Source organism: Hemicordylus capensis, chromosome 5 (genome assembly GCF_027244095.1).
Source record: "Hemicordylus capensis ecotype Gifberg chromosome 5, rHemCap1.1.pri, whole genome shotgun sequence".
Taxonomy (NCBI): Eukaryota; Metazoa; Chordata; class Lepidosauria; order Squamata; family Cordylidae; genus Hemicordylus; species Hemicordylus capensis.
This window is the reverse complement of record NC_069661.1, coordinates 196,271,741-196,287,356: the sequence shown is the minus strand read 5'-3', so window position 1 is coordinate 196,287,356 and position 15,616 is coordinate 196,271,741. Positions and strand designations below refer to the sequence as shown.

Here is a 15,616-nt window from a genome sequence, read left to right as displayed (position 1 = left end):
GGTAGGCTACAATCACCCCCTTACAATTTTCCACATCATGATGCACTCTCTACCACAAAGTATCCAAGAAGTAAAAATGGGCAAAGAATTAAAGGTTCTCATCAGAAGGGTAAACTCTGGTACACCCTTTCCTGCTGCAATGCAGATTACATATTTAGGTGCTTCACACGACACGTGTGAAGTGCCTGACAGGGTTCTGCGACTCTCTTCGCAGACAAGCAACCGCTCGTAGTTGGGCAGCCAGATTGGCTGCCCACACGGCTGCAGGCTCCGTCATGGAGCTGGCAGGGGCTGCGGGGATTGGGGGACGTGTGGCTCCCGAAGTTCCAGGATGCCCCACGCAAGGGTGCTGGGCATCTGGGAGAGACCCCTGAGCCCAGGAGGCTGTATTGCCATGGTGACACACGAGCAAAAAACCAAGGTTAACAGAGCGATTGCTTCGTTAACTTCATTTAAGGGTAGGGGGATTTAATGAGGCCAGCTGCCAGAAGCCGCGGGGCTCCTGTTGCAGCACACAATTGCCCAAAGGTGGGCTGGGCTCCCTTAGCCCGCTTTTGGGCAATTGTGGGAATAGCCTCAATGTATCAGTCTAGACCTCCATGAAAATGCCTGAACACTCAGAGGTCCTGTCTGCCCAATTTCTTTGTCCTACAAAAGAGGGGAGGAAATAATGTGTAAGAGATCTTCACAAGATCACTCATTTGCATAGAGGACCCACTCATATGTTTGTTTGTTTATTGCTCAATTTATATACTCATCACAAGGTGTAACATTTCTATGTTCAAGAAGAGAGGGCACACACTCCTCCATCGAGGCCCAAAGTAATATATGAAGTGACTTATAAGTTAGAAAGCCTAAATTTACATCAGTAAATGGGGTTGTATCCAAGGAATCTACAATTCCATAATTTATTTAAGAGGTGTCACAGTAAAGTATACTTGACTATTTCTTAAGAACAAGTGGATTGAAGCTTGTACATAATAGCATCTTGCAGTTTTTTTACTGTGTGATACAAGCTCTACTACCTTGTTCATAAAGATCTAATACAAGTTGAGAACTGGTGTGCAGCAAAACCAATGGCAATTTAAATATAAGAATAGGTAGTTTTAAGATGTAAGCTTTTTGATGTTGGGATTATCCTTCTACCTAGTCTCTTGTTTGTGTTCCCCCTAACCCAGCACCAACCATATGGTCCTCAATGGAGCATAAGAAGATCTTTGCATGTAATCTATAGGTATGCAACTTGTTGCTATGAGCAAAGAACTGTGGTTTGGAGCACTACTCCAACACTGGCATTAGAAAGAGGAATAGAATAAGATATCTCTTACCTCTCCAAACAACAATATGGGGAAATAACCAAAGGAAAAAACAGCAGCTCTTCTCAGATCAGGTTGGATTAAATGGGTCTCATGTAGGAACAGTCAGCCTCACAAATTCAATGTGAATAAATTAGGATTCTCTGCTAGAGAATATTCAAAACTATACATGTTTGAGCTGATGAGGAGAAGGTGGTTTCATCTGCTTCAGGAGCCTATTCTGCCTGGGATTTTTGTGCTTATTTTTCAAATGTTCCATGTCCCCAAGGGAGAAACCCACTCTCACATTTTGGGAATAATTGTTGTAAACTTTACATTTACTTTAATATTAGAGCCCTTTCAGCCATACATATGTCACTTAAAGAGATCACCACTACTGTTGTCATTGAAGAGGAGCTATATGGAAGAACACTGTGTGAATAATTCTGATCATACTGCAACGAGAAGACAGTAGCACCCAAATGAATGTAATATTACTTTCTAAACAGTCAACCTGGTAACTGGGTATTGACAATCAAGACGAGGGTCCTTCATTGCCTTGCCTGTTTAAAATGGACATGAAATGTGACATGAAGAGAATAGTCTTGTAATATGTCTTGTAAAGGAGCCCCTGGTGGCCCTGTAACCAGAAGGTTACAAGTTCGATCCTGACCAGGGGCTCAAGGTTGACTCAGCCTTCCATCCTTCCGAGGTTGGTAAAATGAGTACCCAAAATGTTGGGGGCAATATGCTAATATCATTGTAAACCGCTTAGAGAGCTTTGGCTATAAAGCGGTATATAAATGTAAGTGCTATTGCTATTGCTAATATGATAAATGCTGACAACATACCAAAAATTCTTCTTGAAACTTCAGGTTGTTGTTTGTACAAAGCTCTTCAACATGTTGTAGAAAGCTTTTCTTGCTTATTGGCCTGTAAATAAAGAAAAATTAGAACTTTAAAAAAGAAGTTTAGCCATCAGAATGTTAGAATATTGTCTAGATGTCTAATGAAGGTTAAGAGAAACATAGCTATATGAATAGTTTACAAAGGAGAATAGTTTACTTTATGATTGGAATTGTTTTGAAAGAATAGCCTCTTCCCATTTTACATTTTTCTAGTTTAGCTGATACAACACAATTGCTGTGTACAATCTGATTTTTACAAATTAGGTTACTTAAAATCCAGTCTTTTCATATTTATGTATGTCTGTAAAGTCACCTTTCAGTTCAATTCAAACACATAATACTTCTTTTGTCACACAGAAACCATTTTATACAATGCAGGGCTTTAGGCATGTAAAATATAGCAGTGACTTCATCCCCATAATGACATGGTTTTTAAACCCAAAGGAGTTAAATATCCCTGAATTACTTGCCAAGCTAAAACACAGACATGCAGGCTTCGCCCCAGAGAGAGAGGGGGGATTTCTCCAGTTACCATGCAATTAGTCATGCTTTTATGATTTATACACAGCTTGGAGCTTTTTCTAATAAATATACAAAAACAAACCATACATTACAATCCATCAAACTAGCAAATCTATAGGCACAATATAAAAGGCAGCAATCAACTTACTTGATGGATTTTCTATAACTAAGTAACCTGCAACAGAGATTATGTTAAATGAGGTAAGTTGTGATTCAGACAACACTTTGTATTCTGGTTAAGTTCTAAATGCAGCATATTTAAAACTAAGGAATCAGAACTGCACATACTATTCCAGTTTTAAAACTTACATTTGCTGCCTGATAAAGGATATCAAAGCAGTTGTGCCAGTACTGAAATAAGCTTACGATTTTTATTAGCCTGGGGAAAAGATCTTGGCACTATGAAGAGTCAAGTTTGATGTTTATTGTGGAAAGATAATTCAGGTCAAATGCTTTGTAGATGGTATATCTGGTAGCTTTACAGTGGAAAGTTTACTCTTTTCACATCCTTCCACAAAATCCTGTGCTTTAAATCGCAACAGAAAATCTATATATACTGTAAAGGAGTTTGGCTTGATATACCATAGTGTTGCAGCATTTCAAAGAACACAAAGTTCATAGGAACTATTAATACATTTAGTGTAATCATACACTTAATATATGACTGTATTTCTTTGCTTTTCATGGTCAGTCTAAATTCCTCAACATCTGAAGTCACCAGAGGCCAAATTATTGAATTTGGAGGCAGAGGTGTATATGTGAGTGTGTCTCTAATCCCAGCAAAGCTGATTGTAAGTCAGATTCCATCCCAACCACCATCAACCCTCCCCACCAGCAGTTTGGCAGAAGACAGCCCATCTCTCACCCAGACTCAGAAAATGGCAGGTAGGGGTGTGCAGAACTGGTTTGATTTGAACCTGGTTCTATTCAAACTGGACCAGCCCCCCGCAAAAGGTGGGCTGGTCCAAGTTCAAACCAGACTGGGCTTGGTTTGGACTGAACTAGTTTGGCATGCTTGTGAAAGGGAATCTGATAAGGATTCCCCTTTATAAGCATTGGGGATCTCTAGTGACAAGATTTTGGTTAAAAGGAGCAGGTGGGAGGTCACCTTACCTGCAGCGGCTCCAGGTGGTGGTGGGCCAGTGGCGACTCCTCTAGTTCCCACCAGTGCCCCCCCATCAGTGTGGGCCAGCAGGGGCCTGGTTCAGGCCTCCACGCATGTGCAGAGGCCTGAATCAAGCCTCCACCAGCCTGCGCTGATGGGGGGAAGTGCTGGTAGTACCTAGAGGAGCTGCTGCTACCCTGGAGTGGAGCCAGAGTGGATAAGGTGACCTCCTGCTCACTTGCCCTTTTCAACCCAAATCTTGTCACTAGGGTTCCCCAACACTTCTAAAGAGGAATCCTTACTGATTCACCTTCACAGGCATCCCAAATTCATGTGCATGAATTGAACCACCCTGCTGGTTCTAACAAAGCGTTTTGCGGATCAGTGGTTTGGTTTGAATTTGAACCGAACTGCTGGTTGGAGTTTCATGCACATTTCTATTGGCAGGCAACCCTTACTTCAGGAAATTAGAGGCCACTTCAGCAAGCTCCAGGATGACCCCTCATTTTCTGAAAGCAGGGTGTCTGCTGGGTGGAAAGTGCCGCTGCTTTTGTACAGCATTCAAGTCTTCTAGATAGGAAGGACATCTAAAGCTTGAATTATATAAAGAGGCGTTTCACACAACATGTGTGAAGTGCCTGACGGGGTTCTGCGGGGAGAGCAGGCTTAGCCCACTCTCCCTGCAGATGAGCTGCTGCTCATAGCTCATAGCTGAGCAGCTGGATCGGCCACCCACACGGCTGCCGGTTCCGTCACGAAGTCAGTGGAGGCTGCGGGGATCAGGGTCTGTGCAGCCCCCGGGAGTCCCAGGATGCCCCACGCAAGTGCACGGAGAATCCTGGAGAGACTCCCGAGCCCAGGAGGCTGCTTGCAGCCTTCCTGTGGGGAGTCTCCTCATGTGTTGCATGGCGTGTTGCGCGGCATTGCTAAAGTTCCAGTTCTGCAGAGCAGACGAATGATGAGTGCGGTATACTAGAAAGCACACTAAAAAGTGTTATAGAAGTAATAAATAATACATCATCCCACCTACAATGGAATACTTTGCATTAAAATGTACTTAAATTTTATGTTAAAACTAAGACATTAAAATTAAAACATTAAAATTTACATAAATTTAAAAAGGAACATTGCATGACAAATGAGAAGGTACTTGCAAGAAAACAATCACTGGATAAAATCTTTGAGGTGCTTTTAAAGGTGAGGATGGAAGAACAGATTGTAAATAGGGTTGTGCACGAACCGTCGTTTGAGCACACCCCTAATTATAAATAATGCTAGCAGAGTACAGGTAGCCCTCGGCATCTGCAGTCCCAGCTCCTACCGTTTTGTTTATCCATGGTTGGGTCATTGGAACCCAGTTTCTTTATTCATAGGGTGAAAATAGGTTATTTTCACCTATCTGTGGTTCTTGAGTGGCCAGAAATGACTTTAGGTGTCATTTCCTGCCAGTTTGTAATGCTGAGCCATTTTGTAGCCCTTTTCTGCAAAATATTTTCCCCCCAAAAGGACAAAAATTGGAGGATTTGGAAGTTTTGGGGGTACTGCTGGAGAGCTGAAGAGCAAGGTGCTGTGCTTATTTCTTCTCCCCCTCCCCTGCTTTTTCTTGTGCTTTTCAGCATACTTTAATGTGCTTAGGAACCTAGCCCTCCAATCCCCATAAGGTTAAGATCTCTTTATTCATGGTTTCATCATCCGCAGAAATAGGTGGGAACAGAACCCCCACGAATAAAGAGGCCTCCGGTAATCCAGTAGCTCAGAGCTCAAGGCAAGAGTGAGGCTGAAATATCCCCATGAACTCAGTAGATAAAGCAATGGAAACAGTCCTTCCGTGAAGTGAGGTGAGGTGGTCTCCTCAAGTGGTAGATTACCGAGGCACATCTGGGGGCACTATCTCACCTGCCTCCTCTCCATCATTTGAGCAAGTCTTTGTAAAGAGATGCTCCTTACCTCCTCCCTTGCCCTACCTCCCTTGTTTGTTGCTGGCTCGAGGCAACTGAGGTGGAGGAGACTGTGTGCATTGCATTGTGGCAGCTATTGCCATCACAGAGGAAGAGGAGATAGAGATGAGTGTATGTGTGCGTGCATGCAGGACATGCATGAAATCAAGTGATGGCGGCTATCACCACCACTTCTGCTAGAAAAAAGAGAGGAAGGTGGTGGCAAAGAGAGCTTTGGCCATCACTGTAAATCTAATCAAAGAAATCCCAAGTGACACCTATCAGATTTTGAAATTACAGTGTTGAACAAAATTTTAAAAGCCTGGAAGTACACATCACACAACAATACTGTATTAATAAACTTGTTTAAACTGCTGGTGGGGCAATAGCTACAGAAGGAATAGGATTCAGTGGTGCACCTAGGCATTTTGGAAGCCTGGACTTAAAGAGCTTTGGAGGCCCCCTCCCTGCTTTAGGGAAAACTTGAAACTTTGTAAAAAAGAAAATAAAAGCCTGCAGTTTGTGTTGCACACACCATGCGCCCGCTGGTCTCCTGTCCCGGAGGGCCTGCAGCTGTCCTGGGGGTCGGGGCTCCCCAACAGTCCCCCATCCTGCCCCCTGCCACTGTCTTTCCTTTGTGCTGCCATGTGTTTTGGGGTGGGTGGGAGCCGAGCAAGCCTCCTTTGTGTTGTCAGCAGCAGCAGCAGCAGCAGCAGCAGCTAAGCCACTGGTCCAGCTGGGCTGGTGGGCCTGTCCTGCGGGCCTGCTTGAGGCCTGAGCACAGGTGAGCCAACTAGAAGAGCATTTGTTTGCAATGGAAATAAAGAAAGTTTCAGCTTAATAGCATTCTGGATTGCATTTGATCTATGCCATATTTCATTCAGATGTCTTGGTTGTGAAGGTTTTGGCCTTATCTTCTAGGGAGTTCCAGAAGGAGTGAACATGGCATTATAAACTCAATGTCATATTCAAAGGACAACAACTATCTTTGACTGCAGTTCTTTAGTTATTGAAGAACAGTGGCTGACATCAGGATTGTAGCCTGCTGCATCACAATCAGATGTAAAATAATGACAAATGTAATCTCAATTCAAACACAATGATCCATCAAGGACAATATGCATGTCTAAAGAGGATACAGCATGCAAGTCATTTTTCTGGATCAGGCCCCATGTGTCTAATAGGGTCATCCAGTGTGAGAGGCTAAACCTGCAGTGCCCTTTGCTGAATTAATGCCATGTGCGCACACTTCTAAACAGATGGCCAGAACTGATGATGCTAATTGCATGTTTGGGAAGTAAGGAAACTCATTCTGGGCTCCTTCTTTCCTCATCCAATCTCCTGCTGATCAAGTGTATTACCTAAGAAATTCAAATCCATTTTGCAGGGGGAAATATTAACTTGTTGAGAACATTGCAATAGTGAGCTTTAAGGAGGCAGAAAAGAGCTTTGCTGTTTGCCTTTCCTCCTCTGATTACTTATATTGCAATGTAACTGCATAAGAAGATAATGCAACAGACCACTGACCAGGACTTTATTATGCAATGATACATGCATGAATCACTACATGCATGACCTCCATGAAGTGATTTTAAAGGATCTTTTGACCAGCCTCCCATTAGGGTCTCATGTTTTAGATTATTGTGACTATTCATATACAAAATGATTGTGGCTTAGAGAGAATATTTATCTTGTCTTGAGTGATAGGTGGAGCCTTTGAGCTTAGTTGAAATTTCAGTGCAGTGTGAATTTCTCCCCTTCCCCCTAATTCGAGTTCTTTGTCTCAAAAGAACCTATTTATTTATGTTAGCAATGGTGACTGAAGTTCATGTCACACAGAATCAGTTTACTTTCTGGGTCAATCAGTCGAAACCTATGGGGAATCAAATCTTGTTCAATGGAAAACCACAGAAATGAATATGTAGACTAAAGGCTTAACTCATAAGCACCACAAGCACTTGCTAGGAATAACCAAGGAAATGATTTTCAACAAGTTAATTGAGATCTTCATAAGGCCTAACCCTTCAGGGACAGTATGGAACAATAATTCCTTATGAAAGGACCTTACATCATCCTTTTCTCCTCAACTATCAGAACGGAATTCAATACCAGGCCTCAGGCTGTATCATAATTTTACAAAATGTTCGCAAAACAGATAACACTTTATTTTTGAAGTCTTGATTTAGCAACCTAAGGCTCACTACTTTTGGAGTGTGCTCTTCTCCAAATTCAGAAAAGTATTCTTAAGCAACAACTGACAATTGTGTCAGTTGCTGTGAGGCATTATTTATTTTATTTTGAATTTAGCTAGTGTTTCTGCGTCACTTTTTGCCAAAAGACCTCCAAAACAGCCCACAAACATTATAATGCATGAAAAAGCCAGACAATACGCAACATTAACAATACAAAAACTAACACGCTTGTTCATAAAATGTTTGTTGGAACAAAACCGTCTTTACAATATGTAAAAATATGTCAAAAGGGGAAAAATGATGTGGAAAGACTTGCTTCCTAAGGGAGGATGTTCTATAATCGAGGTGCAACTAGGTGTAAGACCCTGTCCTGCATAGCCACCAATCTAACCTGAAAAGGTGGTGAGGACATAAAGCATAGCCTTTTCTAAAGATTTCAACAGGTGGGAATAAGCAGTCCTTCATATATCATGCACTCAAACTGTCTTAGGACATTAAAGTGATAAACAGCCCTTTTAAATGGGTATGCTATGAACAAATAGGAAACCAATGCAAATGGAACTATGGGTGGGTTCTCACAACCCACGTGATGCTGGAGGAATAAAAAAGGGGAAATTTGTGAGGTGTGCACACTCCCAATTTCCATTCATAAGAACCCAGACATTTTTGGCCAGTTTTCAACAGAGGTGGATCATCTAGGATTTGATCTAGGGATGCTGATAAGGGATGTGCACAAAACTGGTTTGACTGGTTCAAATTCGAACCAGGAGGGGGAGGTTCGATTTTGGTTTTGCTCGAACCACCTGGTTCTGTTTGAATTTGAACTGTTTCGAACCAGTTCGAACCTCCAAAAGTGGGTTGGGTGGTAGCTGGCACCCATGGGTACCTACCAACCAAAACCCCAAAGCGATCGAAAACTCATACGATTTTTTAAATGAATTTTTGAGATTTATTTTTATTTTTTCTCATAGGGTATAATGGGACTTGAACCAGCCCATTATTCCCTATTGTGGAGCACTCATGGGTGCCAACAACCACCCAAACCCTGAAACAATTGGACACTCCTACAATTTTTTATGAATATTTGAAATATTTTTAATTATTTTTCTCATAGGGTATAATGGTACCCGAACCAGCCCATTATCCCTTATTGTGGAGCACCTAAGGGCACAAAAGTGGGGTGGGTGGTAGGCACCCAGGGGTGCCTACCACTCACAAAACCCCAAGGCAATCGGACACTCCCCGATTATTGGTCAATTTTAAAAGTATTTTTGAATTCCTCATAGGGAATAATGAGGATTGCAGCAAATGTATAGCTTCATGTCGAGGCGAAAGGGATGGCCTAGAGCAGACTGTGGTGGGTGGTAGTTCCCAAGGAGGGCAAGGAAGCTATCAGAATTATTTGAAAGGAATTGGGCAAAGGGCTGATTTTTAAGTGATTTTTGAAGTTTACACGTCTTTAAGGTTTTTCTCTATAAATAAGCATGGAGGTGTCAGCAGTCCCATAACTGCACTTGGGAGGTGCTGGGGTGGCCCAGAGTGAGTGGTGGTGCAGTGCACAGAGGGTACCAGCCACCCACATGGGTTGCTAACCCGTGGGGTACTGGGTTTTGTTGTTTCTGAGGTCTTCTGAGTGTAGATTCTTTGGTAGCAAATGAGAGTGGATTCATGGTTTGTCGTTGAAAATCTCATATGCTACCAGAGAATCTACACTCTGAATGGGACATGTAAAGGTTTGAATGGGAAGTGTAAAGGTTTGTGCTGTGTGTCTTGTTGCCGGGGTCAAATGCGTCTATAAACCAATGTTGAAGTCACCTCATGCATAGTTAAGCCTGAGGCAAGATGGCAGTTGATGTCATGAGGCAGCATGCTCTGGATTTGCCTCAGTGGATGCAGAGACCTTCTGTAGAGTGAACAAGCCAAATCTCTTATGTGTCCCATGCGCTCTGATAGAAGGTAAATGGCTGCATGCGCAGAGTTGAATACCGCCCCCCCAAATCTTATGTGGCTCAGTTGTAGATGGAACTTCTTGTAATTGAATTTTAGACCCAAGTGTTGGAGCTGGTCTAGAGTAGTGCCAAGACATCTTTGCAGAGCATCATGGGACTATGCCACCACGAGCCAATTGTCCAAACACAGGACTATTTGGAATCTTCATCATGTAGGTGTCCAGTTACCACCATCATGCACTTTGTGTAGACTCTTGGGTCGGGGCAGGGGAGAGACCATAATGCATGGCCCTGAATTTGAACTTTTGAGATCCTATCTGAAAGTGTAGGAACTTTCTGTGTTGTGGACAAATTGTAATGTGGTAATACACACCTTCCAAGTCTATGGAAGCATATCACATTTTTTTTTGCAAGCAGTGGGAGAATGTCTGAGACAGTGAGCATACAGAGCCTCTTATAAGTTACAAAGCTATTCAAATCTCTCAAGTCCATGATGGGACACAGACCTCTGTCCTTTTTTGGAATAGTGAAGTAAAGAGGGGAAAGTCATCAAAGGCACTGGCTCCATGGCCCATTTTTGTAGCAGGTATTTATTTCTCCCCAGAGTACTGCACTTGAGAAAGCAATCCTGTATCTAGAGTTTGTGGGACGCTCCAGAAATTATATGCCATACCCCAGTCTTATAACAGTTAGGAGCCAAATGTACGTTGTAATGCTTTCCCACATGTCCAGGTAGGGATTCAGTCACATCCTGGGTCGGACATAGTCATGCCCTCTTGTGATAGGATATGGACTTTGGTTTGGACTAAGCTGGTTTGAAAGATGAAGAGAACCTCTTCCTATACTGGTAAAAGATACCACTACACTTGTATACTGGTGAAAGGTATACATGCTTGCAAAAAGAGTAATCTGTCTGAGACTGAGATGAAGACCTGGATGACTGTGTCCATTACATTCTGCAGGGCCTTTTGTATCTAGACCTTGTAGACTTGTAGAAGAAGCCAAACTCATAGATTTTGCGGTATTACAGAGTTTTTGGACCCTCTCCATTGTGTCATCTGCTTTGGATAAAAAAAGAGCTTGTCCATCAAAAAGCAGATTTTCAATCCTTGTTATTGCTTCAGAGGCTAGTCCAGAGGAATGTAGCCATGCATGCCTCCACAAAGCTACTGAGCTAGCCACAAACCTGTCTGTGGAGGCAGTCGTATGCCTGGAGGTATGGAGAAGCTAATACTTAATTTAAAGGCTTCCTTTAAATGTAAAGTGTAAAGTGAGGGTTGTTTCCTTCTTTTCAGGTAGAAGGGAATTGAGAATAGGTGATAACTTCTCCCAAAGCAGATGGTTGTACCACAACATGCATGCCTGGTAATTAGCAATTGAGTGAGGAAGTGGAGTAAAGTTGCTTGCCAATGGAGTTGTGTTTCCTGTCTTTTCTGTCTATAGGTACAGACAGAGTACCTTGTTGTGTGAGTACACCATGTTGTGTGACTTAGCCTGTGCCACTTCTACTTTCTAAAAATTCTCAATCTTCTTGGAAATTGGAGTAACCAAAGACAGCTTCTCCTAGCAAGCCCAAGCTATCTATAGCAAAGCCGGATTCATTGGTTGGGTAGCAGCATCTATATGATGGAAAATGGGATCACTGTATCCTCTGGTGCTGGGGATGGCACTGGCTTCTTCTTTTTCTTTAGGGGCTCTTCCTGAACTGAGCGTGGTTCTTTCTTTTACATTTTGAAACTGGCACACACATGGCTGAAGCCGTGGTGGGGGATGCAGCAACCTGTCTATCTGAAGGCAACACTTGTCCCAAGGGATCTGGGTCTATGAGCTCCAACACAGGAGCAGTAGACAGAGCCACCTTTGAAACTGGGGCTGCTGGAGTGTGCTCCATCAGCAAGGGTTGAGGTTTGGTACCTATAGGTATCTTAGAGGGAATTTTGTCCAGAGAGTGGTCAGTACTTGCTGAGTCCATTGAAGTCAGGGAGATAAGGGCTCTCTCCCAGAGAATAGCCCTGCAGTCTAGAGATTCAATTTTGGCACACTTGCCTCATAAATTTCTGGCATGGCACACAAGACATACAGTGTGTCACTGTAAAATGGTCAAATGGTCATGAATCGATTCTGAGGGCCTTTACAGATGACGTTTTCACACTACAAAACGTGCAGCTGTTACTCAGTTTTTGCATGAAATCTAAAGGTCTGCCCACTAGGTTGTACTTCTGTTCCAGGTGTTCTAAAAAGGCTCTCTCTTCCGCAAGGGCTCCGTCACCCACCACTGCGTGGGCATATGATAGTACTCTACTGATGCTGAACCAGGGATAGCAACTGCTCGTTTATGAAGTCATTATGTGCTTAAATTCTGTTGCCTTAAGTATCTTAAATCAGAAAGTTGTCAAAAATGAATAGCTGCTAGTCACTCCTACTCTAGCAACTATGGTGTAGTGGTTAGAGTGCTGGACTAGGACCGGGGAGACCTGAGTTCAAATCCCCATTCAGCGATAATAGTTGATGGGTGACTCTGGGCCAGTCACATCTCTCTCAGCCTAACCTACTTCACAGGGTTGTTGTGAGGACAAATTTAAGTATGTAGTACACTGCTCTGGGTTCCTTGGAGGAAGAGCGGGATATAAAATGAAAAAATAATAAATAATAATAAAAATAATAATGGTTGACATCCAGAGCAACAAACCACTGCCAGAATGAGTAATTTTGTGTTAGCATGAGATGTTAGCTTAGTTGAGCTAAAAATGGGAATTTGCAGAATTGTATTCCAGTGCTCTTGTGAAAATGCCCCCATTTATACAAAAGAGGCATGCAGCAGTTGTGCAACTGTTGCACAACCACAAGCATGCTTGTAATAGCAGAGCACTAGTCTACAGCACAAGTTCCAGACTTAGCGCAATGTCTTTCTGCAAGCCATTCATTGCTCTGGATGTTGGCCAATATATTTATTTTTCGGTCATCTGGAAAGATCCTGCATTGTCTATTGATAGTTGAAAACAAATCTTATTATCCACTACTAAAGGTTAGAATATACCAATGGCATTCAGAAAAAGCACTTATTTTGGATGAAGGTCAATAAAGTATAGTAGCACACAAATGAACACAGCACACTGGAAACCACACATGGACTTTTCACCATGCAGTAACTTACTGGATGACAAATATCTCCTTGCGTCTAAAGAAAAAGGAGGAATATCTGGAAACAAAATCCATTTATGGTTAAATATTCAAAGACTAGCATTGGTATCCATATAAAAAGCTGCATATGCTGTGCTGACTTAAATGTAATACTTTAAGTACAATAACTGCATATTATACCACTTTCCTGTCCATCTATAAGTAAGTATTTTCATAATTCCATCAATATTTCTATTAATTTGTTAGTTAACATTAGTAACACAAGATGTGGCAGATTTATCCGTCCTGTAGATGGTTTTTCATGTGCTGCAAAGGACTATCTTTGCATACAGATTCCAAAATGTTGCTACCATACACAGACAAAACAAGTATTCAGAAGCATGTGGTATAAGTCAATTGCCATAGTCTTTTATCTGTTATCCCTTATAGTTTGCATTCATTGGGAAGATTATCAAAATTGCCAGACTTTGCACTAATTCATATGTTGTATTAATTGACTGTCCTCTGACAATGGAATACATGACAGAAGTAGGGGTGGAAGTATTATTTGCTTTTGTGTTATGCTTAGCAAGTTCACAGGTTTGCAAGTTGACATATTTAATTTAGTTTCCTTGCTTTTAATTGGATATATATATCGTCTTGAAAGCATTGATCATTACAATTTCAATTAACTTAGCACAGTTTATTTTCTTCTTCTTCTTCTTCTATTATTATTATTATTAATTTCCCCCCCACAGTCAGACAGGTGTTATTGACTAGTTTGTTTTATCTAGACATTGAGTCCTTCCCAAGGACCTGCGATGGCTGAATTTTATTATCAATGTTGTTGCTGTTATTATAGATATCATCACAGAATAATAACAGCAACAACACTGATTATTATTTTAATAATACCTAACATAACTAGGTGCTGTACAGAAATTTAAAATAGACAGGCACTTGCCTGCAAGGTTAAATAAATAAATAATTGCAGTGTAAATAATTACAGTCTAAACTTTCTACAAAAGGTACTTTCTACAAAGTACTTTTCTACAAAGATCCCATACTGGTTGAGAGAGAAATCAACATCTCCACCCTGAATTTGCAGAAATGCTGATGCTGGCTTTGAGATTTAAGGTAGCAGGAACAAAAAGGAACTGGGAAGTTTTGCCACTTTAAAGTGGTTCACAGTGGTAGCATGTCCAAGGCAGTGCTGTGGCAAATTCTCCTGTGACTTGCCAAGACTATAATATGATATGTTCTGGGCATGCCCAGAACAGTCCGAGGGAGACATGACCGCCGACACCAGGCGGCCATGCTGACCGGTTCTATTGCTGCCAGCCGGCACTCTGGAAGGCAGGAGGGAAGAGGACACCAGGGCCGGGCGGGCAGCAATCTGGCCGGCGGGGACGGCACTCTGGGCAGCACTCTGGGAGGTGGGAGGGAAGAGGACACCGGGGCCGGGGAAGTTGGATGCCGGGGCCGGTGAGGAGGACTCGGGCAGCTAGGAAGGCGGGCGGGAGGTTGGTGGCGGCCTTGGCGGCAATTGTTTGGGCCAATTTGGCCCTTAATCATGTGGGGGGGGGTCAGGAGAGGAGGACTCGGGCAGCTGGGAGGGTGGGCGGGCGGAGGCAATTGTTTGGGCCGAATTGGCCCTTAATAAGGTGGGGGGGGTGGAGGAAGAAGAAATAAAGGGGGGGGGGGACTAGCGCCCGTTATTATAACGGGCTGAAAAATACTAGTATCATATAATAATGTTGACAGATGGTTCTCTATTCTTTATATCTCTTAATCTTATATCTGAACTGGAGCAGATCATTGTAGATTAGCAAAGGGTTCATTTTTGGTGGCTGGCCAGTTCTAGCTGTGTGTCTATATTTATATCTCTGTATATACACACAGTAGCTCTGTTTAAAAAAAAAAAGAAGTTTGCTGACATTCTAAACAGAACAATTGGAAGAGTTCCGCAGGAGAAGGTACAGGGCAATCAGCTTAAAGAGCTATAACTGCAAAATAACTGGCTAGCTCTGGCTGAAGATTCCAAGGAAAGGGGGTTGCTTAGTCTGAGGAAGACTGGAGGTGAAACTGAGAAGAGCTGGGGGCGGGGAATGGTGGCTCAGGGAGGAGAGTGGGAGGACAGACACACTGAATCCCTGAGGAAGGTTGATAGGGAGCAGGTTGTATGGCTCTATTCAGGAAGCCTTCAGGAAACTGAGTGTCAGGCTGAGTGTTAGTCTTCAGCAACTGAAAACCTGCCACGGAATCTTCTGTCTCATCAATTAAACACCAACTGAAACCAACACCTAACTGGAAGAAGGGGAGGAAAACAAGATTACTTTATTCTGGAGCTTGAGTTGCAGTGGCTTCAGGGAAGAGGTAAAGGGAATTTGGTTTGTATGTTTGATAGTTCTATTCCTTAAGACCTGCCATTTAATCAATCCCTTTAACCTCTTTAGCATATTATTCCCCCCTCCACCTCTTTTTGTCTCCATTCTTTAACTCCTGCCTGAAAAATTGTGGATTTACTGAATAAATGTCACTTGTAAAATATAACTCAAGTCCTATATCTCACCACTAAAATCACGTCC

The 15,616-nt window shown here is 42.5% G+C and overlaps 1 protein-coding gene across 1 annotated transcript in view; it reads right to left on the bottom strand.

Moving 5' to 3' along the window:
• The window catches only part of PTPRQ (protein tyrosine phosphatase receptor type Q), a 230,805-nt gene that overhangs the window by 28,911 nt on the left and 186,278 nt on the right, over positions 1–15,616 (bottom strand). The window contains exons 45-46 of the mRNA XM_053258033.1: positions 2,874–2,900; positions 2,147–2,228 (exon numbers count right to left, since the gene is read on the bottom strand). Of these exons, the coding sequence (XP_053114008.1) occupies positions 2,147–2,228; positions 2,874–2,900 (109 nt within the window). The remainder of the gene's footprint in view (positions 1–2,146; positions 2,229–2,873; positions 2,901–15,616) is intronic.